Source organism: Physcomitrium patens, chromosome 3 (assembly GCF_059467195.1).
Source record: "Physcomitrium patens ecotype Gransden chromosome 3, ASM5946719v1, whole genome shotgun sequence".
Lineage (NCBI taxonomy): Eukaryota > Viridiplantae > Streptophyta > Bryopsida > Funariales > Funariaceae > Physcomitrium > Physcomitrium patens.
This window is the reverse complement of record NC_143412.1, coordinates 21,062,647-21,089,574: the sequence shown is the minus strand read 5'-3', so window position 1 is coordinate 21,089,574 and position 26,928 is coordinate 21,062,647. Positions and strand designations below refer to the sequence as shown.

The 26,928-nt window shown below is 35.3% G+C and overlaps 2 protein-coding genes across 5 annotated transcripts; both read left to right on the top strand.

The window, feature by feature from the left end:
- Positions 1 to 285: 285 nt before the first annotated feature.
- LOC112280321 (vacuolar fusion protein MON1 homolog) lies at positions 286 to 7,957 on the top strand. 4 transcript variants are annotated; one of them, XM_024515682.3, is made up of 17 exons: positions 286 to 509; positions 1,612 to 1,875; positions 2,247 to 2,464; positions 2,767 to 2,846; positions 3,078 to 3,149; positions 3,344 to 3,383; positions 3,633 to 3,734; positions 3,946 to 4,067; positions 4,178 to 4,310; positions 4,558 to 4,649; positions 4,940 to 5,021; positions 5,338 to 5,402; positions 5,615 to 5,932; positions 6,289 to 6,383; positions 6,474 to 6,538; positions 6,839 to 6,930; positions 7,469 to 7,957. In XM_024515682.3, exons 2-17 carry the CDS (start codon positions 1,629 to 1,631, stop codon positions 7,476 to 7,478), a joined length of 1,833 nt encoding a protein of 610 aa, XP_024371450.1. In that variant the 5' UTR covers positions 286 to 509; positions 1,612 to 1,628; the 3' UTR covers positions 7,479 to 7,957. The 4 variants fall into 4 exon arrangements, with proteins under 4 accessions (XP_024371450.1, XP_024371447.1, XP_024371446.1 ...); XM_024515679.3 differs by having other exon boundaries at positions 302 to 509; positions 2,211 to 2,464; XM_024515678.3 differs by lacking the exon at positions 286 to 509 and adding an exon at positions 573 to 1,507.
- Positions 7,958 to 16,816: 8,859 nt separating this feature from the next.
- On the top strand, positions 16,817 to 21,293 carry LOC112279377 (fructose-bisphosphate aldolase-lysine N-methyltransferase, chloroplastic). Its single transcript, XM_024513762.3, has 12 exons — positions 16,817 to 16,942; positions 17,058 to 17,909; positions 18,243 to 18,318; positions 18,771 to 18,979; positions 19,197 to 19,283; positions 19,408 to 19,500; positions 19,768 to 19,922; positions 20,051 to 20,135; positions 20,294 to 20,380; positions 20,518 to 20,637; positions 20,780 to 20,872; positions 21,068 to 21,293. Exons 2-12 carry the CDS (start codon positions 17,493 to 17,495, stop codon positions 21,233 to 21,235), a joined length of 1,590 nt encoding a protein of 529 aa, XP_024369530.1. The 5' UTR covers positions 16,817 to 16,942; positions 17,058 to 17,492; the 3' UTR covers positions 21,236 to 21,293.
- Positions 21,294 to 26,928: the final 5,635 nt, after the last annotated feature.

The following is a 26,928-nucleotide window of genomic DNA, read 5'->3' as shown; positions in this document are numbered from 1 at the left end:
TTATTTATATATGATTCAACATTCCCTTATATATCTATTATATATATATACATAATTTATTTCACAATTTGAAAATAATGGTTTTCTCAATTTACTAAGCGGCCCTCCACCGTGGCACAATTCTTGCTGACTTGGACCCCATGAACTCAGTAATGAGACCATCATCCTCGGTAGTCCCAGTTATCCGGTGATTAGAGACCGGATCTACCAGTCTCCACCAGGGCCCATTCCAGGCGGAACGGTCGTCCTCTCGAGTTACACGCTTGGCCCCGTGGTCAATTCTGCTCTGGACACCGCAAATTCCACTTGGGTCTCCGAGTTTTGCTGTTGTTGACCTCTCTACACCATAGATCCGACGCCGTGATCGTGGTTTTTGTTCACGGTTTCAATTACACTTCTACCTCGCGACCATCTCGACGCGTTCATAGACTAGCAGACAGTTAGTAAATCCAAGGGGGCGTTGAAGAGAAGCACCAAGGGTGATTGATGCATTGGGGAGCTGTCGTTTTGTAAGTGTTTTTGCGTTGCTGTTACGAGTGGGGTCGAAGCGTTTTTTTTGTTTTGTTTTGTATTTTGGGTGCTTACTAGGGTGTCATTCTGTGCTAGATAGAGGAGGCTCTGTGATGGTCTGCTGAATCGAGGAGGGTATTTCATGGCTTGCTGAATCTTTCTCCAGTCGTTTCGATCAGTCGGCCAATTCTCGGCCCTCTTTTTGGGGTTTCGTCTGTCGTGTGGGTAGTTTGGGGTGGAGCTGCATTCTGTGGTGCATTACAGCTATGGGATTTTCTGTGTTTGTGAGAATGCCTGCCAGGTTGCAAGTGCCGTGGCCTGGTTGAGACCAGAAGTTGGCTCATGCGTACTCGTTAGGAATGTTAGTCGTTGTTTCGCTCCTTATTGCAGAGGTTTTGGATTTTCCACGCCAATGCTGGATTCCTCCTGGTAGCTTTTCTGACAACGAAGTGATTGCATGGTATCTTGACACTGGACAACTGGTTTAGATCGTTGATCGTTGAGGCGAATTTTCTTTCGGGGGAAGAATTAGTCGGAATTATGATGTTAGTTGTTTAAAAACTAACCTAAGAATTAGTTAGATTTGAATCTAGGATCTAATTAGGTCAAATGTGATTCGTACGAACAGACGTTTAGGGCTAATTCCCTGTAGGAGATCAGAAGGATTTCTTATTTTTCCTTCCAAGTCGCCGTGTTGTATGTTCCTATTCATTTATGAAGCGAGTGTGCAGAATTTTTTGACGGGATTTTATGTAACTTCATCTGTTACCTCAAAATTCTGTTTAGCGAGGGTTTAGTTAGAAGTCACTGAACTTCTTGCCATGTCTCGAATGCTTCTGCGAGTCCATTCTCTCTGTTTCCAAAGTTCGTTTTTTTATCTTTTATCTTTTTTCTTTTTTCTTCTTTTGTTCCCGATTGTAATAACCTATCAAATTTCGGCCCTGGAAACTTAAGATGTGTTTTTGGGGGATGTCGTCCCAGGTGTCGTCAGTGACAGGTATAATTTGGATTTTTTGAAAATCATCTTTGAATACTTTTAGTCCCCTTTGTATCTTGCACTGAATGTACACATCTTACTTTGTATCCGTCATATACTTGCAGAGCTCTTAAGACATGAGATGAATAATACTACAATTCAGGAGATGCAAAGCGACATTGAAGAGCTCTTCGATAATGAAGGTGAACGCCCATGTTATTTGTCAGATGAGACACATTCTGAGACCGTGAATGGAGCAAAAAACTCGGATTTGGAAGCTGACAATGCGGCTAAGCTTTCAGACCTAGACGTAAGTGGCAATACACAACAGGATTCAACCCATGATCTCAGCAAGGGGTCCTCTGCACCTAAACGCATGGTGGAGGAAGGTGAGCCGCAGTTTTGGGTCCTTCGAGGCTCTTGTATTCCCTATTTTGGCGAATGTCTGCAACCTGTTGCGTCTAGAAAAATTTTCAGGGTACTCAAGAGGTTACATTGACATAAGTAGTAGTTATTGAAGTTTGCAAACTTCATTGCCGAGGTACTACACTCTTGATGGTAAATGGTTTGTTTGTTTGCTCTCTCTCTCTCTCTCTCTCTCTCTCTCTCGCTTCTTTTTCGCTGTGGTAGGCCGTAGCGTTGCTGATAGCAAAATCTTGGATGAGAATCATGAAGTTGATATTATGACTATAGGGTCTTTAACCATTATTATTGGACCAACTAGTACCGGGATTGGCACTTTTGGTTACTGATGTTACAGATGGAGATGCTTTGTCCGAAGATGCTATCCATGATGGCTCCGTGAGTCTAAGCAGTAGCCGTGACGGAACTAGTGGTTACTTAGCAGGCAGTGGCAGTAGTACTGCTAGTGTCTGTAGTGCGAGTGGAGGCGATGAAAAAGCTGATCGAATACCGATTCAGGAGTCCATACATCTGGAAAGGCGAACTTGGATTCCTGGAAAGCGTCATCCAGAAGAGGTCTATTTTGCTCATTTTCAATGTACATAGAAGGATTTCTATGTCGAAACAGTGAGATGACTGTACAAGGGTTAGGTCGTTTTGAGGAGCTAGCACCGCGTCCGTGAGAGTCTTTTGGTTAAAAATGTACCAGTTTCAGTTGGCTTTCTACGTCTCATCGACATTGCAATCTATTATGATCCACGTCTAGGGGATTTCGGGTCTTTTGTAATTGGTTTTATAAGATATATCCCGGTATCATGGCCAGAGTCGCAATTACATATCCACCCTACTAAATATGTCTGTGCTTTTGCCCTTTGCAGGATGACACGTCCCCTTCGTGGCGAAAACACAAAAAACATTTCTTTATTCTTAGTAATGCAGGAAAACCGATATATTCTAGGTTTGTTTATGACGTTGTGAATTGTGTTCAAAAATATCTAAAGAAACATTATGTCTGTTGAGTGATTTCTTTGTGTTGGAGTTCAGCTAATGTTCATTTTCACATGAGCTGAGACCGAAGTCCAGTTTATCTCTATTCCGGGAGGGATAATTATCCATTTTAGTATTTCGTTACGTTAGTTTTGATTAGGTTCTTTAACCTGATATCATTCCGTGTGGTTTTTTTGAGCAGATACGGGGATGAGCACAAGCTTGCAGGTTTCTCAGCGACATTGCAAGCTATCATGTCTTTTGTTGAAAACAGGTATCACAAAGTCGCATCCGGGAGCAAAACCAAATGGATAGTTCCTATCATTTTTGGCATTGGCATTGTAGTTGGCGTGCTTTATCCATCATCTGACCTGGTCAGCATATAATGAATTAAGAAGCAGATCCTGATTATGATTATGGTTGTTTTAACTTGGTGTCTGTTGGAAACATGCAACTTGGATGCTGAAGTGGAGACACGATTCGATTTGTAAAAGCTGGTGACTACCAGGTAAGAGTGTATTTTTCTCCCTGCTTGAGATGTCCAGAGCTGGGATTTCTTACCCTCCTGCTTAAGATGCCCAAACTTGCGCAAATCTGGGCGGCACATTTGAATCGTGAAGTGCCACTCCTCCTGACCATGGAAAATGGATCCTTTTGTGTTCTCCTGTTTGTGGTAGTGAGCATGTGTCAAGCATGTTGTTTATATTGATTTTGCGTTATGTTCTGGGAGTGCTGCTGATAATGCGAAATGATGCAGATAGTCTTTTTGGTGAAGGGTCCACTTTACCTGGTGGCAATCAGTGCTACTGAAGAGCCTGAGCAGGTTATCAGGTGGCAGCTAGAGCTGCTACATGCTCAGGTTTGTTTCCGTTTCCTACTTGTTTTTCTTTTCTGGCTTGTTCAGTAACGTAGCCCTGAATCAAAAGCTTTCTCCTGCATCTCGTTGCTTCATGTGCATGCTTTCATCTGCTGCAGCTTATACTTACGCTTGCGTGTAGTTAGTGCGTGTTAATTGACCAGTTGATTCATTTCCCTATCTGACATACATCATTCTTGCCTCTTGGATGTAGCTCATTCTGATTTTGACCAAGGGTGTGGAGAAATGCTTTATGAAAAACTCTAAGTTTGATATGCGCCCTTTGCTTGGTGGGACGGATTCGGTGTTTTCTCATCTTATCCATGCATTCAGCTGGTATTGTAATTCTACCTTGCATTGCAGCTTTTGAATTGCTTCGTTAACAACTGTTGTGCTCTTCCATTTATAAAGTGATTTTTGTTCTGATTGGATTGATATCTTTACAGGAATCCTGCTACTTTCTTACGTGCGTACACTTGCCTTCCTCTTCCTTATGTTATTCGGCAGGCGGCTGCTGCTGCCCTTCAAGACATACCTGATTCTGGTGCTTTGTTCTCTCTTCTAATGAGTGGTTCCAAGGTGAGTTTGCAGCACAACTTTCTATTTCAATTATAAACTTTTTACACTGATTCATGGATTGGAACTAAACCTATTTTGAGACACTGAATCAGATTTTGTGGGGGCTTCTACGACTTAATGTTTAGTGTCTTTGGAGTATAGTTCGGTGATAAGTTCACTCATGTCAAGAGTAGTCGCAATCATAACAGCTTCAAATAAGTATTTTTCAAATTTAATACTTAAGATCGTGATGGATGTTCATTCTTAGGTTATAAGCCTTGCGACTCCTCGCAAAAGTTCCCTCTCTCCAAATGATATCTTCCTTCTCAGCAACTATGTGTCCTCCTCTGACTCTTTCAGGTGAGGTTCAGTGTTTCTGCTCCTACTTTTTCTTTACTTGCAGTGTTAGCAGCTCACGACTGTCCTTCATGATGGCTGAACTGTTTCAAGTATTTGTTTCAACTTGCATCAAAGTCATCGCCATAGTTTGTGTGGATGGGAATGCTCTCAGATTGAATGAAAATTTGCGTCGTTTTTTTCTGCCAGACTTTGCAAGAACAATATGCATCTAGAAGTAATTTTTCGCTACTCAGTAAAGTCCAGGCCTCACTATTGTTGATGATTAATGAAACATGAATCCTTGTGTGCAGAACAACGGAGTCGTTTTTTCCCGTCTGTCTACCAGGATACAATCCAACAGCATTTCTTTATGCATATGTGCACTATCTAAACGTAATTTCTCTTTGGAAAGTGATGATAACAAGTTCCTTCGTGCAGAGTGTTATGATATGAAGTGTGAGCGAGATTTTGAGGCCTTGGATTATCCTCTCAACTTCCTTTCACTTCTACGTATTTACTCATCTATTTTCTGATAGTAACGCCTATCCAGCTGTTGGGCTGCTTGCCTGGCTCTGGTCTATTCTTTTTTGCATGTGATATTCCTGTCTTATTCTGTTTTATCCCTTTCTAGGAAGTTGATTCAGATAACACACAACAGCCTTGCTCAGGCGTAACTGTTCTTTAAATTCCTTGTGCTTTGTTGCTTCAGAACGACACATGCCTGTTCCTTCTAACTGCCGATCCAGAAGGATTTTTCCGACTTCAGGAGTGCAGGTAATTACATTGGCGTTTCTAAGTTCGAAGTTATTGTAGTCCGCTTTTAATATGCTTACTGTTGCACATCTGATGCTACTTTTTGGGATGTGTTGTATTGTGATGGTTCTAAATTTTAGAGCTAATTTGTGCCACACTTTTATAAAATGATTTTTGAGGCGGTCCTAAACCTGGGTCGTTTATTCAACTCCTGAATGAATTCTGCCTTGCAGAGCACGGATTGAAACCCTTCTGCGAGAAACCGATGTGCTAGCCGAGGTTGCGAATGCAGTGCGACGTGGAGGCTTACGTGTCGAGCATTTGCTGGAGCCAAGGGCCTTACCTCTTTTGCTGGATTCAAACACGAGTTCTATTCTTGGCTCCTATGGTGATCATGAAGTACATGGACCAGGGGGAGTTGACATGCTGGGTCTTGTAGGAACTGGGGGGCCTGCAGGACTTAGGCACTTTGTGTATAAAACCAACTTCTTGGATCAGTATGTGGCTTCAGAATTTTCTCCCCCACTACATATTCCTAGTGCGCAGAAAAGGTACATAACTTTAAAAGCACCTAATGAGCAATTCATAACTTGTTTCAGGTGGGGAGCCTTTGCATTTGTAGTTATTGTGACTTCGCTAATTTTCAAGTAAATGCACAAGATGTATCGCATACGTGTAACTCACTGTTGTGTTTTGTTTGGATGCTTTTGATTTGCGTCAAAACTTATTCCAAATCTCTTCATTTGTTTGCGATTCTGTTGCACGGTGCATTGCAATCTTAATACATGATACGTCTGCTTTTGTGCTCCCTATAAAGTCAGCCGCTTTTGCATCCATTGGACAATCAATTTCTTGATCTAATTACAACTTTATAGATTTCATTTTCATACATAGCTTGTTAGTACAGATTGTACAGGGCATATCAGAAGCTACACACGTCGATGCATGGCACCGGAGCAGCAGGACCACACAAGATGCAATATCGACGCGACGATCACCACGGTATGCCTCTTCTTAGTTTCAGTTGTAACTAACTGCAATTCTAGATTACGGTTGCAATTCCAGCTGACCCATTTCTTGGGTTCTGTCCAGTGTTTTTGTCTTGGAGAACTTCAGATTTTGAGCTTCATGCGGCTTTCGATCCACTAGCAGACAAGGTATGTCCTGCTTGTCGTTGCCTGAGTATCTTTGCATCATACTAGGTCATTATCCTATCAGTATTTTTTCGTAGTGAATGCTACTGCAGTGGTTGTTGACCTGTCGATGCATTTTTTGATTGAAGATGGGCAAATTGAAATGAGGCTTACATCGCAGTCTTGAAATGCATGTGAACAATCTCCTCTTCAGGAAATCGTTATTTACCATGTAGATCTTAAGCCTCAAAGAGAATTGTTTATATCGTATTCGGATTGGTTGCTGTGTCATCGGCTTCCTGACATACTTCCTTCATGCTGCAGAACTCTGCCGTGGCGGTGTGTAATCGGCTTTGCCAATGGCTACGTGATTTGGAAAGTGATATCTTCTTCCTGGGAGGAACTCCTTTAAGTTGGTAAAACTCTATCGCAGGTTGATGTGCATCAGTGCTCGACTCATCAGATGTAACATTTGTATTTATTTGTTTTGAATTACATGCAGAGTTCACAGGGTGTGTCGGCAGCGTATTTGCTGCAGATGTTTTATTATCTACTTGTAAAATAATTATTGCACAATGCTTATAAACTTGTCCTCTAAAACTGCAACGTTCTTTTTGTTGCTGTCCTACACTTAAAGTTTTACGTGTTAAAGGTGCAAATTTAGGTTCTTCAGATTCAATGCTTGTGTTAGATTGTTCTGACCTTGCTGCATGTTACCATATGACTCGGCCATGGTCTGTCGAACTAGTTTATTTTTCTTGGTGATTTCGGAAGCTTTTTATTGTGTAGTATTTTGATTTGAATAAGGTTGTAGTGTGAGTTTGAGGTAGGTACGTGTAGGAAAAAGCTATTCAGAAAATATTGACGATAAGAACAAAGTTGGAATTGTTGATGGAACAAAGCTTGAAGAAGAGTTGCTTTGTTACTAATTTTGCAAGTATGTGGTATGTGTAGGTGGTGCTAAATAGTTAATAATGGTTTAGAGGTGTAGCAATCGTTGCATTATTTAGTATCGAAGCGATTTTTGATGTTTTGTACAAGTTGTTAAAAGATTACAAACCAGAAGAAGGTGGCATCAAATAGGAGCAAGTCTATATCTCCTTACAAATTTTATTCGCGGCTCAAAAAATATCTTACAAAACATGTCCCTTCAATTTATTTGGTGGAGTTAGAAGAGCCAATCACAATCATTATATCTTCATGTATATAGCTACAGAAAGCTGAAAACAAATAAAAACACATGTCGACATGAGGTCTAAAATGTCAATACAGAAGTTACAATATTATTTGAGGTTGCTAGCATTGTTAAAGTAGGATTCTACAATAAAATTCAGTGCCACATCTTAGCAGTTCAGATATAATGTTCTTTTTTCAGGAGCTCAAGATACTGTAACGGAAAATATGGCAATGGAAAATAGATTGTTTTTGGTGCAGAGTAAAGAATATTACAAATGAAGTTAGTGTAAGATTGAATAATACAGCAAAGTAGAATTTTGCACTATTGGTATTGCACTATTTGGTTACTTTATTGCATATGATTTGATGTTGAGGTATTATTGTATAATAGAAAATAATTTACATCATAAAATATTGTGCTTGTGATTATTTAGAGTTTGAAACAGACAATGAATCATAGAAAAAATATGATTCTTTGAGAAAGATATAACTTATTAACGGAAAAAAAACCAAACAATTTTTAAATCTTTATATATGTGATTGGATAGAATGTGTGTGTGTGTTTTTTTTTTTTTTTTTTTTTTTTTTTTTCTTTTCTTTTCTTTAGTACTCTCTTTTAGAATCAAAGATAGTTCTAATCATGAGAATATTTGATTCTTTGTGACATGTTGATCAACTTTCATCCTACTATTTTTCATTTTGTTATTAATAATTTTTTATTTTTATTTTTGTTTTGTTTGTTTGTTTGATTGCACTTGCAACATTAATAATTGTAACATCAATTGGTGTAAAAGTATTGCATTCTAACAAAGGACTTGTACAAAAGTATTTATCAAGGACAAGAACTCAAAGAGTATAAATAAACAAGTGAGAGGTGTATTAAAGATAACAAAAGGAAATAAGAAAGTATGTATATTCAAGAAAAAACTAGAATGGCTATTGCCAAAGAGTAGAAAACTAGAGCCTCTTGAAATTAGAATAGAAATAAGAAAGAAATTGATAAGAATGAAGAAGGCATCACTCTTGTTTTTATATATATTATTCAACTAGAAGCCATATGGTAATGTTCTACAGAACCTCCAATATATATCTATTTTGCGGGACATATATTTAACTTGTAATACAAGTTTCTTATATATACACCACGTAGCCATTTTATTGGCCAAGTTTTTAATGTGTCAGTTATTTAAAAACATTTATAAAGTCAAATCCGTATTTTTAAAGCTTCTAAGAAGCTTTTCTACAAGATATTATCTAATTTATCTACTTTTATTTATTTCTATGTGACTCTTCTTATCTAAGTAATTTCTAATATTGGTCACATTTGTGACATTGATTTAGAGATTTGGAGTTGGCAATGTCATACTTAGCTTTTAGTTTTAAAATACCATTCTTGGCACATAGACTTAACCGCTTAATAGCTAGCCTCACAAAAAACTCAAGGAATTTTATCTCTGGCTAATGCATTTTAAATTATGGTTCTTCATAAATATTTGAGGATGTTGATCAAATTGTTTACAAATAAAAATTAAAAAGCTACTTAACGATCCTTAATTGTAATTGGCTTACATTTTAAGATCTTAAAACTTCAATTTCAAACTAAAAAGAAACACATACAAATTCTATTTCTTTTTGTATATTCATATATTGCAAGTTCATAAAATAATTTTTATTTCTTAAGACATAACATAATGTTTGTTTTTTCAAACACATAAAGTTATTTTGCTCTATACTAATGGTTTTTTATTTAAAAAATCCTTGCTTCTTACTACATCTCTTATTATTTCAAAGTTTCTTTTTTTAGTTGAATGCTATTATTCCAAGACTTTAGTAACTATCTATAATTTTCACATCATCTCCCAACTTTCTTTTATTTATCCTCTTTTGTATTTGCTACTAGATGACTCTATAAGCCAAATAGGTGATATCCAAGATACTTTGGAGCTTCAATTGGAGATAGTCAAGAAAGCTATAAAGAGTCATCTAATACACAATAGAAAGAATATTCTATATTTCAAGTTGGTAACAAAATAAGATTGTTACATTGTAATATAACAACCACTCGATAATTTGAAAAGTTAGCCTATTAAAATTTATGACTATTTTTCTATTCAAAAGAAAATTAATTCTTTTATTTACTATTTAGAACTACTAACATTTATGAAGATACATCATGGTTTCTATACCTTTCTTTAAGAACCTTATAAAAAATTAAGTGCATTAAAAAAATATGATTGCAATTGTTTTATGAAGTAAATAACTATAAAAAATTTATGATAGAAAGAATACTTTATTTAAAACTTAGACAAACAATTAAAATACTTTGTGCATTGACATAGTTATAACATTAATGAGTGTCTACAAAAGCTAGCTTTAAATTTAGTGAACGAGATACAAAAAGTACAAGGAATTTATTGACAACATCTTCTTTTAGATCTAAAGCAAGGACACATGTTAAGTAATAATTTTGAAATATCCAAATATAATTTATCTCAGACTTTGTAATTTTTTCAAAAGTGAAGGAAGCAGTTCTAAAAAATTTCAACAATTTAACATTCATATAAATTAATAAATCTTAAAGTAGTTCCAATCTAATCTAAAATTATAATATGTCTTTGGTTTAGCTTAAATAATTAAATATAAATAGTTCAAAAGATAATACCATGCCAATTAGACTATATCAACCTAAGATTTCACTTGGCACACCTCAAAAGAAAGAATTGATTGAATATAGAAGACATTAAAGAATATCTAGCAACTGGTTTGTGGTAGTCATCATAAAAGTGGAATCCACCTATAAAAAACGTCTTGAAATACTTTTTGAAGAATGGTTTTAAAACTAAGACACAAAAATTTAAATTCAATCCATGGTAGAAGGCATTAATCACTACTATTAGTTATAATGACCGATGAATCTTTGAACTTGCAAAAAAATCTTCTAACTTATAATGAATCTTTATAACTTGAGTATGTTGTTGCTACCATGCAATACATCTTTAACTTCCTTTGCCTTTAATTAACTTCAACTCTATCTCTTCTTATAAAACTTTAAGCTAAAGAAGGAAGTGATATCACAAATATTTGATGAATGAAGACTTTAAAAGGCTTTAAAAAGTTATAGAGGATTCTAATAGGCCTTAGAAGAGTCTAGAAGATTCTAGAAGGTTCTTAATTATTTTAAGAAATCCCTAACATGTTCTAGTAGATTCTAAGCAGCTTCCAAAAGGTCTAAGATTGTTTCAAAGGATCTTAGATGGTTTAAAAGGTTCTTAGAAGCTTACTTCATTTCCATGCATTAAGAAAATTTAAGAAGAAGCTTCTTTGCATCTAATATGTATTAGAGTCAAGGCTACAAGGATCTTTAGTCTTAACAATGCCATTCCTATGGCTTAGTTTGAGCCTTCATTTCTTGTTCTTCCATATTGTTGTATTTCTTTATTTGTGATATAAACTAAATCTTTTCTATTTCATTTTCTTAAACTTCTAGAGCCTTAGCCTATGCAAGTAATGTATTTGTAATAATATTCTCTGTAAGTTGATTCTTTGAAGCAACTAAATCCTCTTTTGATCAAATATTCAATCCTCATAACATGCCATTGCCTTGCTATTGTTTCATAGATCCCTTTTCAATCTACCATGTATTATTTTAGAGCTCTTCCATAAAGTTGGTATCAAAGGTTTTTATGGTTTATTTTAAAAAATACTTTTTATTATATTTTAAAAATATTTGATTCAATATTCTAGGTTAATATTGTTGATAACAACTAATTAAAGCTACTTAAATTCTTCATAAATTTTTAAAACATCCAACAATAAAATTAATGTTAAAGATAAAAAAAAAAGATCCAAATAAAGGTGATATTTTAAGGCAAGCCAATTAAAAGGTATATTTGTATAGGCTGTGAAGCAGAAGACGTCAAGAAGAATTTTTTAAAGAAATTAATGAAACAAAAGAAATAAAGAAATAGAGAAATAAAAAGAAATTACAAGAAAAAAATTAAAAATATAATGGCAAAAGAATAAAATTTAAAAATAATCAAAACCTTTATACTATAGAAAATAAAATTAAAAAAATGAAAGAAAAAAAACTAGATTAATAATTAATCCGAATTCTAAATTTTAAAAAATATACAACATCATTATATCTATAAGACCTATTTACATCATCAAAATATTATTAACTTAGATGGTTCTATTATAATTTTTTTAGTTAATATAATATCTAGATTAGTATTTGGTGACCATGATTTAAGTTTATTCTTAAAAAAAAGAAAAAATCGTACAATGCAACATCCATAATAATGACTAATTATGATAATGCACCAAGCAATGGTAGCCATTGCCTACTCTCTCACCTTTATACTCAAAAGTTTTAGACTGCAATGCTTTTTATTCAATTAAGTAAAATAAATTTGAAAACTACCCCTGAAATTTTCTGAAACATGGGTATTCTTGATAATCGCACACATACTTCTCAATTTTGTCATAATATCAAATCTATGTCTGTGTCTAATGTCACAAAATATTCAATTTTAGGATGAAATGAGGCCAAGCCACAAGCCGCGCGGCCATTTTCTGCTCTTTTTGGCCGTTTCTACAGTTGTCTCCTGAGAATTGTGGCGCGGCGCGCATTCCTTGCCGCGGTCTTCGCTGTCACCACTACCATGCTCGCACCCTCACCGCGAGCCTTCTATCATGAGCCGTGTCCAGAGTGGGCTTTGCTGAGCTACATGTGCCTTACAACCGTCTCCTAGGCACGACGTTGGGCCTGTCCCTCACCTCAGTTCACGTCATGTGTCCTCGATAACTAGTACTCCAATAGATTCGGGCATGTACCACGACAAAGCAGTCGTGGAATGAGGCACAGCAGAGCATGTGTGATGGTCTTGTCGCTTTTGAACCTGTTCTACACGGTCTGCGTGACGATGGTCCACATTGGGGCAAGTGTTCTTGTAGAACCCCATCTTCAATTCTTGCGTGCCATGTATCATGCACATCAAACTCACCAGCAGCAGCAGTAAACGGAAAGCTCCTTCTCGTCCTCTTTGCGCTATCATTAGTCTCACCCCAATACCTTCGACACTACAATCTCGAACTGGTACAATGTTTTGATCCCTCAAACTAATCTACACAAATCCAGAATTTAAAGCCCACTTCAAGCTCCAACACACTTCTTAAATAAGTTGAACCCCAGTAGGCATGCAGCTGGAGAGGCATTTATCAGCTCACCTAGTTTAGACCGGGATGAGCGACAACGCACCCTGCACTGCAAATAATCCACCGCAAAACTCACACCCACCAAGCAACTTTTCCACTTAAAAACTCCAGGTTACAAATGCCGTCGTTTCCGACCCACATCAACCAGGCTCTCGTCGAAAGCAGGCAAACTCTGAGCGAAAGATATGCAAATCACGATGCTGGTAGACTGCAATGATTTTACGATGAATCCAGTTGGTGCTTTTACAGACCCAGCTGGTGAAGAAGCAGGATAACAACTGATCGATTAACTTTGTGTTCTCGGCGAGTGGCATCAGCTTGCGTGATTTTTTCCAGCCGATCTCTGATCCACTTCCTTGTCTGGTACCCGCATCCCAGTGTGGATTCGCGATGTCTTGATCTTGACGCAACCTTCCTCTTTCTCTCCTTCCCCTCCCTCCTTCTACCGGTCAACTAGTGCTAGATTCTTCCTCATTGCTGTTGCTGCTATTCAACTTAGCTTAGCGGCATCTCAAAGTTGCAAAGAGTGATTTCGGAGCACAAATGAAACAGAAGGGTAAAATCTGGCGGACATGGAGGATTAGAGCAGAATTGGATGAATGGATACCAAAGACAGCAAGGGTTTTCGAGCCATCACAGCGCTGCTAACACGATCACAACACAACAATGTTTTAAACAATGCAATGGAGAGCCGATCAACTTTGCGACGATGTGCATGAGGGTGGATGAACCGTGCAGAACCCAAGGGGTGGGGTGAAATTTGCGTTTCATCGCACATGAGATAGGGTTATATCCGCGTTAAAAGTGCAAAGGGATGTTACAATTGAGGATCCGTGACGTGAACTGAGATGAGGGGTAGGCACAACGTTGTGCCTAGGGAGTCGGTTGCGTGACACATGTAGCTCTGCAAAGCCCACTCTAGACAGGGCTTGCGATACAAGGCCCGTTGTGAGGATCGCGGTGAGGGCTCGCACCCCGATCTATTCTTCTAACAATGATCTATTCTTGTAACATTTGAGATGTACATTTTAATGGAGAACCTTAGAGAAACAATGATCTGCTCTACTAACATTTGTAACATTAGTAGAGCAGATCATTGTTTAATGGAAAACCTTACAGAGGTGTTTTCTTCTTATATTCAAGAGATTCAATAATCCATTCTATCTAAAAGTAGCTTGTATTGATCTTATAAACAAACATATTGCTGGTTCCACTAACTTTGTACAAAAATATATTCCCTACTCCACAAAAACCTATTGCAATAATATATACATAACAATGCATGCCTACAAGCTTTCCAATGCCATCAACTTGAATAACAAAATATACAAAGCCATTAAACTTGGTTTATTAAAGGACACATGTAAGACATTTGTAACTACTAATTTATAACTTATACCAAAATAAATTGGAGTTACTTATTCAAAGATACACTTGTCACATTTCAACTTTGATACTAAGATATTTTTAATGATACCTAAGTTTAAGATATAAAGTATTATAAATATCCATCTTACTTGGATAAAAAGAAGTAAAATAGAAATAATAAGGTGTATGTTGAAAAAAAGTGGGAAGATAATGTCTTGTTCAAAGAAGTTGTGAGGAAGTGTTTTTTAGATACAAATCAATTATTTAGACTTTTATAAATATGCCACATAAGTATTGAAACTTATCACACATGTTTTTTACTTTTATAAAGTTGTGTTGGAAGCAAATTACAAGTTAATGATTGAGCTATGAGACTTGTAGTTCCTAAGAAGCTTCTATTAGAATTTTTTCATAGCTATTATATATGGAAGTAAGACTAAACCATTTTTAATTTTTTCAATACATCTCTTTTATTTTAATCTTAATTTAAGACTCTATGGTCCATTTGTAAATGAAAATAATCATCTTAGTTTTTTTATTATCATATTTATTTTTTATTTTTCTATTTTATTTTCAATGATATAAAATTATGTGATTTATATCTTCAATATAAGATTTAGGATTATTATCATCTATATTATTTAATTTTTACTTGACTTACTTTTCTTTCTTTTTTTTCTCTTTCTCTTTCTTCCTCCCTCCTCTCTCCTCTCCTCTTCTTTATCCATTCCTTCATTTTTAAGGGCTAGAATTTAAATGGTATTAATATTTTGCTTAATAAGTTTTTAGTTTGGAAAATTGTCAAGGACATACTTATAACTTCTATCCAAAAGGGATATTTTTAAGCATTAAAAACTAAGATGTGTATAAAAAAAAAAAAAAAATGACTAAGAAAACAACAACCAATACTTAATATCAAGAATAAGAAGGCTTAAAGGCTACTATAAGAACTAATATAAAAGATAAGCTGAGAAGACCAATGAAGGCCTCAATTTTGTTTCTACTTATACTACTTACAAGATCTAAGGCTTAGAGTCCAAACCTCTCATGCCTTGCTATGCAAGTAGTAGATGACTTCTAAGCCAAGTCTCAAGAAGCCCCTCAAGAAACTTCTTAAAAATACTTGAGATCCAAGTTAAACCACATTTCTTGATTCCTAAACTATTCTAGAAGTTTCATAGAGTGCCATGTAACATAGCTTATACTTCTTGCTCCTTAATATTTGTACATAAGAATTATGCAATTACAATAATGAAAGCTTGAGCCATAGTTTATATAGTACACAAATTTTGCCATTATTTATTTATTTATATCAATCAAATGGCATTGATATACTTGATTAACAAATCCCAAGTATTTAAATAACTAGTACAATGAATCCTATTCTTTTGAAAGCTTTACTTCATTTTTATTTCTAAAATCAATAAAAATCACAATGCAAGTGATGCTTTTTTTTTGTACAAACTTCAAAAATCTACATTCATACAATCTAGATGATAACTTGTTTAATGTAAATTTGTTTTCCTTATAACTAAATTGGCTATATCTTATTTTGAAGTATCTCCACTTAAGAACAATTCCACCTACAATGCAAGGTTTGTAAATACATTGCAAATCGTGCAATCATATTTTGGTTACAAAATAGTTTTTAATACTACTAAAATAAAGATTTTGTACTTTGAAAAGTTCTTTGAATTTTTTTTACATAATATTCCTATTGCCAATTATTAGCACCTTACAATATCAACCAACATCTCTATTGCATATTACATGTCTTATAACAATTGTCAACAATTTGAATACCTCACTAAAGCAATTCCCACCAAAATTCTCAACAAACCAATCCCTCTCAACAAACCAATCCTTAAATGGTAGTTGGAGTTTTTTTTGGACTGTTATCTTAAATAGTTCGATGCAGTTGAAGTTATATCTTTGTTTCAATTGATAATGCAACCAATTGATAATGCAACCAAGGGGCAGAGGCCTCATCAGCTCCTTATCATAGTTGCCCATCCATTCCGCAGGTATTCGAGGGCTAAGACTTATTCTGTGCAAGAGGAGAGTTGATAACAAACCGTCGTCGCCATCCTTGAAGAAGTGAGACCTCTTCTTCTTTTGAGATTCTGCAGCATGGCATCACAACTTCTTGTGCTTGTCGATCTGGAGGTTGAAGCTGCGGAGCATTGAAGCAAAGGTATAGTTTCTTCACTAGTATGCTGCTAATTATTCGTACAAATCCAAATCACTGCACGGCTTACTAGTTTGACAAGGCCACCACGAACAAACGCTGTGTAGGTAGGTAGCAGCATTCTAGTGTTTACAAATGTGCATGGACATTTCAAATGTCACCACAAAAATTCTTTACGATCATGTAGAGCGAAGGGACCAGATCACATGTGCAGAACAAAGTAGGTTATCCATCTGGCTACGAGACGGACCTAGAGCAGTTAAATGAAATCTTCTGGATTCGATAAGTCCATGAAGAAAGGGTACCAGGGTGAAGAAATTTCCGTAGCTGTAAAACATCTCGTCTATGAAGCCTTCGCAACCAAAGCTGTGTCATGAACCAGTCCTTGAGAATCATCTCGATCTTGTTCGATCCGATGTCCGCAGTGAATTAGGCTCGCCCTGGACACGTTACGCATCTCCTTCATCTGCTTTCACCAGGTTTGTGATGCGCATCTTACAGTTACGACTCTTTGAGTGATCATTTGTATTTGTTCTGAAGAACTAATATTTCAATCTCCCCTCCTCTAAAGCTAACTGCGACTCGCCCCCGCAGCATTGTGGAACCATTCGCTGAGAATTCAGATACTCCGTCCTCTCATCTGCTTCGTCCACCTCGATGTGCTTCTCATTCATCATCTCAGACGAAGACCTTGCCTCGTTCGACGAAGTCACCGAACTTCGTCCTCTTGGGGCATGGATAGGGTTGCATCTTTTCACAACTCGGAAATCTGCTCAGGCGGATGGAAACCTGCCCCGTTTCTCGACATCTGATAATTTTTCAATTGCCCCATTGTGCAAAATTTGTGTCAACACTGGAAATTTCTAAGATTGTTCCGCGAAATGCAGTTGTGTTTAGCTTTTCCGAATCTGTGAAGGGTGGAGAGGGAAGGAAAATGCGCCTGGCGACCTCCGTTTGGCTGGGGGTTTAGGCGTTTGTGGTCATCTTGCAAGTTCAATTCTGATTATTTCGCTGGAGTTGTTGGTCACTATGCCAACCTCTGTAGCGGGAATCTTTCATAACATTGTTAGTCTGCAATGTGGAATTCCAAATGGACGAGGTTGTGAAGCTCCTCGTGCTTTCTCTAGGTCTCCTGGCGTGAGTTGTAAGTCTTTAGGCTTCGTTGAGAATTTGTGCTCCCCGAGGTTTCGCAAGCAGAAAGTCAACTTGAGCAATGCCAAACGTGGCTCTCGATGTAGGAATACACTTACTACCGATGTTTACCAGCAAGATGAGCATGACATCGCTAAGAGTAAGAAAGAGGAGCATGAGAGTGGAATTGACTTGAAGCAATGGATGGAAGAACAGGGGTTGCCCAAGTGTAATGTAGCTCTGGTAGAACATCAACTGGCGGAGGGTGACAAGGGAAAACCTATACATTACGTTGTGGCCAGCCAAGACTTGCAGGTGACTGATATTCTCACTCAATGCTTTGCGCCCTGTCGTTCGCCAGTTTGCGCCCCGTAGTCTTTTCCATTCCACAGCAGCACTGCTAAAGAGTTTGAAGTCAGCTTTTACAAACAGTTTCCACAATTTATTAATTCAGATCTTTGAGGCATGTAAAGTTTTTACTTCATTTTGGCTCATTTCAGTGTCTTACTTTTCATGTACCTCGTGTGTGTATGTGTGTATGTTTTCTATAAATTCATTTTCATGATTTTATAAATATGATTTTATTTGAAGTAACAAAACTTTTATACAAGTAAAATTTAAGCAGAGTTTTGCTCGGACTCCTTGCAGCCTGGCGACGTGGCATTAACCGTCCCCAAGTCCCTTGTCGTCACATTGGAGAGAGTCCTAGGAGACGAAACAATAGGTACAAGTATTCTTCGATGCACTGCTTGGCTCCTTCTGATGTCTTTCGAGGCCTTGAAAACCTCATGTACTTCGAACATTCACGATTACTGAATCTCTAACAGATGCTCGAAATTGCTGTTACTCGTTGCGATCCATCGTTTTGAAGTTCTATAGTTGTTGCACCGAGAGTTCTAAGACTCTGTTGTATGATGCTAGGAATTCTCTAAATGTAGGAAGTTTGAAGAGGATTAATAGCAATGGACTACAGAAGTTCTAGCATCTTTGAATCGTGCTCGAAGATAGCCAATTACTTCTTATCCAAGAGTGTTCGTAATTAAACGCTCGTCTACTCTCGGACACTTCGTTTAGTATTGTTTAATGATCTTCAGTGTCTATCCTTTTTACAATCTATTTCGTTTCATGCCTTACTGGAAGTCGCATTCACCTATTTTTTATTTTATTTTTCTGCAGCTGAATTGTTGACAACGAACAAGCTTTCTGAACTCGCTTGTCTAGCACTTTATCTTATGTACGAGAAAAAACAAGGGAAAGAATCATACTGGTATCCATACATCCGTGAACTCGACAGGCAAAGAGGTCGGGGACAACTTTCAGTGGCGTCGCCGCTACTGTGGTCTCCAGAAGAGCTGAATGAGTATTTCACAGGAAGCACCATGAAGGTCTCGCTTACTTTGGCATGTTTTGATTTCTCTCTAATTTTAAATCCTCAAGGAAGTTGTCCCTTTTTCTTTGTAGAGTATTGTAAGTTTAAAAAACTCAATCATCTCAATCCTTTAAATTCAAAGCAAATTGAGAGGACCTGAGTATCGCTCTCCTTTTCATGTTATTTCTTTTCTTTTTGTTACCAATTATGTGATATTCTCTCGTATAACGCAGGAAGTTGTTTTAGAGAGGTTGGCGGGTATCAAACGGGAATACGAAGAGCTTGACACAGTTTGGTTTATGGCGGGTTCTTTATTTAAGGTATTCCCATGACCGACATTTAATTGCGAGATAAGCTCATCCCACTTTCATGAAGTTATATGCAGAGGATTATTATAAGTTTCTGATGATTTCAGGAACTTTGGTTGCCTGATTATGTGAACAGCAATACCCCTTCGACTTGCCCACAGAAGCATTCTCATTTGAGATATTCAAGCAGGCGTTTGTGGCTGTGCAGTCCTGCGTTGTCCATCTCCAAGTATGTCTTCCATCACCAAGGTCACTACCACAATTTTTCATTGCTCGATGTAATAAGAGCCTAGAAAGTTGCGGTACACCATTGCTTAGCGCTACGGGGTTTCTAAAATGCGTCAGTGGCTCTGTAGAATATTTGGTTTCTGGCTTTATTGAGGAATGGATTGCATTCTTCATCATTTATGATATGTTTTGGAGTCCTTAAAGATGTGTTGGTTATCATGGATTGTCCAACAAGCGCTCGTATCAACTTGCACATCTTCATGTGCAGGGAGTGAGTCTCGCAAGGCGATTCGCATTAGTTCCGTTAGGACCCCCACTTTTGGCCTATAAGAGTAACTGCAAAGCGATGTTGAAGGCGGTTGGTGATAACGTACAACTAGAAGTTGATCATGCTTACAAGACCGGTGATCCTATAGCGGTGTGGTGCGTTCTCTAAGTTATAGCTTATTAATGTTTTTGAGAATTTATTCCATTGTAATTGAGCATACTATCCCACTAAATTTGCTCTGAACAAACCTTTTTAATCAACAAATTTGAGACCCATGTGACAGGTGTGGTCCACAGCCAAATTCTAAGTTGTTGCTGAACTACGGATTCGTAGATGAAGATAATCCTTTTGATCGACTTGCAGTCGAGGTATTGCTTGTCTGCACTTCTTTCATCCTTCACCAACAGAAACTTCAGTTAATGTATGTGTGCTTGTGCGATTCTCGTCCACCCTGTAAGGTTATCACAAGATCGTTTTGAAATGTAACTACGATTGTGAATTGATACACATTGACGATATCGTGCAGGCATCACTTAACACGGAGGATCCTCTGTATCAACAGAAAAGGGCTGTCGTACAGAAGAACAATCGACTGACTATACAAACTTTTCAGGTGATTCCTTGCAGATGCGCAAAATACTATTCAGTGGAATTGGTACACTCTGTGTCTGAGTAGGCATCACGTATTCGTCAGATAATTTTGACCGGCATTTTTGGTAACTGGTGGTAACACTGTAAATGAGTGTTCAGATATACAAGGGCAAAGAAATGGAAGCTGTCCGGGACATGTTACCTTACATGCGACTTGGGCATTTGGCCGATCCCGAAGAGATCGAGACTGTCTCATTCGCTCAGGAGCCTCTTTGTTACGTAAGTTGAAGTTCTTCGATTGGCATGTGAAGTGCAGGCAGAGACTTTTATCTGTTTATGCATGTATTTAATTTTACTAAAGTATACACTCTTTATGGGATATTATTGAGCAATAACCTAACTCATGATTTGATTTGCGCAGGTAAGTGCCTGCAACGAGAGAGCTGTATTAAATCAAATAGAACATTTCTTTGAGCGACGCTTGGCTGGATACAAATCATCCGACACAACAAAGGTGAGCGTCATGTGTCTGTTGAATCAACTTGGAATGCATAATTATGAATTTGAACGAACTTATATGATCTGCTTTCACTCTAGTGCCAGTATTAATAATTACCACCAGCTGCGTACAGAATGGTATCTACAATACCCTGCTATTGAGCTTTTATTGTGTGGACGTTAATTGATGCTTCTGCCTGGACCTGTGCAGGCTGTTGATGCGAAGAAGGACGCAAAGAGAACAGTTGCAAAAAAATTGATGTCGATTGAAAAGAATATACTAAGAAATGCGTTAGCTGCAGTGCACGAATTGATTAGAGAGCTACCGGATGGTGCTATTTCACCCTGCATTGGTCCTTACCTGCCTAATTTGAAATGAAGACAGTTGTGTGAAGTGTAATTTCCTTTTTGTTTTGTTCACAAATGCATTCTCTGTATTTTACTGTGTCCTGAAGTATCAGATTTATTTTTAAAACTTTGTGGTGAACGATGTTCTGAAGTGATGGTTCCACGCTGTGATTGTTTATAATATATCTGAGTTGTCTATTTACGAGCTAGTTCCATTGAGGTCGTAAATCGTGAAATTTTCAAAAAGAATGTTGAAGCTTCCTCGAAGCATGTCATTTTTATTTTTTTTGTACACACAACGATGGTATTATAAAAACTCTTCACACTAGTTGGGGAACTCAAAGAAAATCAAGCACGTTCATCAAACTTAGCGTGCCGGTCCGGACGTGGTATGGATTAGTTCGCTTATTCAGCTTAAGTGTGTTTCTGAATTGTAATCCAATCTCAGGAACTGTTGTGCGTTGACATAACTTGCGTTTGGTTTTGATTTCTTTTCGAAACTTTGGTTGTATTGAGTGCCAGTCCTGTTTCTGCTCTGAGTTTGTGTGTAGCGTGAAGACACTGCCTCGAAAATTGGTCTCCACGAGAACACAAAGTGAACAGTAAGCTCGAGGTGACTCCTGCCTGGCTACCCCTATTGGAGAGCCAACTTCACACTCGGTGATGCAATGAGGCCCTTACTTGTAGTGTGTCTGCTCTAGGTAGTGGCGCTGTTCTTATACATCCATAGTATTGATTTGGTGCGTAGTTCATTCCACCCCTCCCCTGCCGTCAATCAGTTAAGTTCCATTTCTATTTCTTTTGTGCTTGTATTTTGGAGAGAACTTGTGTATTGATGGGAAAGTTGGGAGTTTTTGTGTTGTTTTGGTTATCATCAGAATATCAATTTTCCTTTTTCTTTTGTTTATTGACTATCCTTTTTCTGTTTTTTCTTTTTCTTTTTCTTGTGTTGATTGTGGTCTGTTTGTTGTTGACAATCAAGAATTTTTGCAAATTGTATTGGGTTCTTTCTTTTTCTTTCACTCTTATATTCATTCCAAAATTGATCAATATTGTATTTGAAATTCAATTTTGTTGTGTCTAGATTTTTTTGCATATTCTCAGCTCTTGTCAAAATAATACTAGGTTGTGTTTTAGTGTAAAATGACTTGTTACTTCTGTAAGATTTTGTAATTGGGGTGATGAAAATTTCAAATTTTTGATCAGCATATAGTTGCGCTTGAATTTTCTCAATATGATCAAAGAACTCTCTTGGTTTTTTAAAGTTGAGACTAATAGAGAGTTTTGGCTTTACAAAGGTGAGACTTGCAACATACTTTTGTTAAAATTTTAAAGGTACATTTTTATTCTATCATTTATTGATTAAAAAAAATCATGTTGAATATCTTAAAATAATATATATTAGAATTGTAACTAATAACTTAATCAAAGCTTATTGTTAACTTTGTATGATATTTATTTAGGAATTGCTTAAGTTGATTAATAAAAAAAGTGACATATTATTTATTTATTATTATAAAACATTGGATTTTTTCTTCTTAAATCCTTTTTGATGTCAAATTCAAGTGTTATTGATAAATACTATTGTCATTGTAAAAAAATAGTCTTAACAATATAACTCTAGTATACATTATAAGCCTCTTTTATTAATAAAATCATAAGAAATAAAATTGAAAGTCTACTTTGTACAATGGACTTAAAAAGACAATTTAATTTGCAAGATCTACAAGCTTCAAAATAATGGATATGAAAAAAATTTCTTGTAAATTGATTATATATTAAAAAATAATTAATCATCTTTTTGTTTTACTAACCATAATGAAAAAATCTATAATAAAAATTATCATTGCAATTCTACAAACTACATTTAAATATCAAAGGATTTACATGAAAAGATGCACCCATAGAAATAATTATAAGTAGGGGCACAAATTAAAAATAATTATAAAAAGAGGCATAATTCTCTTCCTCCTCTTAGCACCTTTTTGCATCTCCTTGTATTCCCTTGCTTTGCTATTGTAATTACTTCTCTTGTCTTTTGTCACAGACATATATATTTATTTAGATAAGAAGTACTAGATAGAAGATAAATGTAGGTAGATTTAATATTATCTTGTGGTGAAGCTTTTTGAGAAACTTCATAAACACATATTTGATTTTGTACATGTTTATAATTTATTAGTAGGTTAGAAAATTGGCCAATTAGTTAACTATGTATTGTAGGTGTGGATAGCTTATGGTATAAGCTAGCAATGTGACAAATATATAGAAAACTTATCTTACAAGTTAAGATGTATGACTTACAAATTAGACATGTCTTAGAGATCTTATAGAATGTCACTATGTAGCTCTTAATTAGATACTATATATGGAGATAAGAATGAAGTCTTCTTCAATTTTTTCAATGCCTTTATAATTCTTAGTCTTATTTTTGATAATAGCCATTCTAATTTGATATTATACCAAATTTGACTGATTTTTTAGTCTTTTTGAGTGACATAAGAATTTATTGATCTTTTAATTCTTTGAAATTTATTGTACATTGATGAAAACTTGGCTAAAAACTTCATGTGCCATTCTAAATTTTTAGTAGAGGCTCCAATTTTATTTGTAAAGAAAAAAGACAAATCTTTGCAAATATGAGTGGACTATTGCAAACTCAATAATATCACCATCAAAAATAGGTATCATCTATCTTTGATTTCAAGATTTTTTGATGAATTGAAATAAACAAAGATCTATAGGAGATGAATAAAAAATTACATTTTAAACTAACTATAGGCATTTCAAATATAATGTCATGCCTTTTGGACTCACAAATGCACCAATTACTTTTCAACATGTAATGAATAATATCTTCTCTAAGTTTCTTGATGACTTTTTTATTTATTATCTAGATGCTATTTTAATCTATTATAAGAATACAAAAAAATATGAATTTCATGTTTGTTGTTTGTTACAAAAACTAAGAGATGTAGGATTATATGTCAAGATAGAAAAGTGTTTATTTCACATTATTCAAATTGACTTTCAAAGATATATCATTTCAAATGATAGTCTTATAATAGATCCTAAGAAATCTCAAACTATCATAGATTGGAAGATTTCAAAAACAATCAGAGATGTAAAATATTTTTTGAAATTTCCTAATTATTATCAAATCTTTATTAAAAACTATTTTCAAATTGCGACTACTATTACACATTTGAGTCATAAGAACAAATTTGAGTGGAACAAAGAAGCCAAATATCTTTTGAAGTCTAAAAGGAAATATTTATTTCTATACCAATCTTGTATCACTTCAACTTTTTTAAGATATTTTTTATGAAAACAAATGCATCAAATTTTTTTTATGGATACAAAGTTGTCCTAATATCAAGGACAAGAACTTGATGAAAGTAAATAAATAAGTAAGACTCTTTCAAAGAAATAAAAATAGAGAAGTATGTATATTAAAAAGAATACTAGAATGGCTATTGCCAAAAGACAAAAAAACTAGAGAGACTCTTGAAACTAGACTAGAAACAAGAAAGAAGTTAACAAGAGTAAAGAAGGCTTCACTCTTACCTCTATATATACTATCTACCTATGATCTATGTAGTGATGTTTTATAGGATCTCCAAAAATATGTTGACTTTGTATGATACATATCTTAATTTAGAAGGTAAGTTTTCTATATGGGTGCCACATAGTTAGCTTATTTCGCAAGCTATCAATACATGTGGCATGTGGTTAACTTGTTGACCAAGTTTTTAATCTACCAATCAACTACAAATACATGTAAAGTCAAAACAACATTTAAGAAGCTTCTCTAGAAGATATTATGAAATTAATCTATTTTTATCTACTTTTATCTATTCATATTACCAAGATAATAATTAGAGTAGATATATATCTGTAATATTATTCTTCTTTTTAGGGACAAGTTCCACAAAGAGCAATGATCTCATGTTGAAGAAGTCTAAGATACATGGAATTGTATTTGCCACATATTTTAATCTTTGTTCCTTTTGAAGGTAGTTGATAGGTCTTCTCAGCCATCAATAATATTCCATTCTAGGGTGGAAAGACCACCTTATCATTTGATCATTGTTGAAACCTTTATAACTTCCTTCAAACAAAATATTTGTAACACCATTAAGAGTCGTGCTTACCTCCAATAAAATCACCAAACATCGAGAGTTTCTTTTCAAGTAGTGATAATAAATACATTGTATCTTGTCATCTATTTGAGGAAGAATATATTCTTCTTGAAGGTCTTTATCTCTATTATGTCATCTTGAAGGCCGTAATAATTCCAATGTCTCATTTGGTAAGTCAATAAATAATGGCTCTTGATTTGAATCTACTGGCTATTGGTTTTTTGATTTGCCTAACGCCATAATTATATAGAAATTACAAATAAGGATAGAAAGTAGAATAAAATCTTTCATAAATTATATTTTTTTATAGCAAAGATATTCTATCCTTCATCTTGGTTTTAATGGATGTCATTGATGAAAAGCTTTGACCTTCTCTATTGTATTTAAAAGATTTTTTGTTGGCTTCTATGTATATTTGCTAATATTGTATCTATACTAATGAATAAGATATTTTAACTCGTGTCAGTGCTACCTTGAGTCTAAGACTTCTTTTACCTCAAATTCTTGATCATTATCTACTTCTATAGGAGGTAGTGGTATTTGTCTTTTTTTTGGAATATTCATTGTCTTATATGACTTTAAAAGAGATATGTAAAATATGGGATGGATTTTCATATACTCTAATAGATATAATTGATAAGCAATTGAATTGACTTGTTCTCAAATAGAAAATGGTCAAAGTCTACAATAAGCCAACTTGTCACAAAAACAAATAGTTTTAATATTACAACAAAGTAACTATACCTTATCACCAAAGTAGAAATGAGGTTGTTCCTTGTAATAAGTATCTACATTGTTCTTTTGTTGTTCTTGAGCCTCTTTTAGTCGTGCCTTTATTGTTGTATATAACTTAAATAAATGATTTGTCAAATCTTCTATTATATGATTATCAACTTTTGAAAAGTCAAAAATATCAAGTTGTAGATGATATCTTTAAATAACAAAGAAAAGTGTTTGTTGCATAGAAGAATGTATTATATTATTATAAGCAAAATCTACCAATTGCAAAAGAGTTGTTCAATCATCTTGTTGGTAGTTGATGGTATATTTCAAATATTGCTGAAAAACTTGATTTAGATACTTTATTTGTCCATCATTTTAAGCATGGAAAGTTGATGATAGTTTAATATATATTTTTAGAATCTTAAAAAATATTTTCCAAAATCTTGATACAAATTGAGTTCTCCTATCTGATATAATATTCTTAGGTAATTCATGATAGCAATAGATATTGTCAAAGAAAAACTTAGTTAATTCTTCACTTGTGATAGTTTTTATAAATGATACAAAATATACATCTTAGTGAAATAATCTACTATCACAAATATAAAGTCATAAGAACTTGAAACTAGAAGATTTGTGATAAAATCCATAGAAAAAAAAGACTATGATTGTTTTGGAATATGTAATGGTTGGAGAAGTTCATAAGATCGATGATGAGGAGTTTTTAACTTTGAACAAACATCATATATTTGGACAAAGTCTTTCACTACCTTTTACATTTGTGGCTACCAAAAATCTCTAGATATAAATTTTTAAAGTCTTATTATATCCAAAATATTTGGCTATTGGAAAGTCATGA

Coding starts and splice junctions, on each gene's coding strand:
- LOC112279377 (XM_024513762.3), top strand. CDS start 17,493: ATGCCAACCTCTGTAGCGGGAATCTTTCATAACATTGTTAGTCTGCAA. Junction 17,910..18,242: donor TGGCCAGCCAAGACTTGCAG/GTGACTGATATT, acceptor GACTCCTTGCAG/CCTGGCGACGTGGCATTAAC. Junction 18,319..18,770: donor CCTAGGAGACGAAACAATAG/GTACAAGTATTC, acceptor ATTTTTCTGCAG/CTGAATTGTTGACAACGAAC.
- LOC112280321 (XM_024515677.3), top strand. CDS start 1,465: ATGTGTTTTTGGGGGATGTCGTCCCAGGTGTCGTCAGTGACAG. Junction 2,465..2,766: donor GAAAGCGTCATCCAGAAGAG/GTCTATTTTGCT, acceptor TGCCCTTTGCAG/GATGACACGTCCCCTTCGTG. Junction 5,022..5,337: donor CATATGTGCACTATCTAAAC/GTAATTTCTCTT, acceptor TTGTTGCTTCAG/AACGACACATGCCTGTTCCT.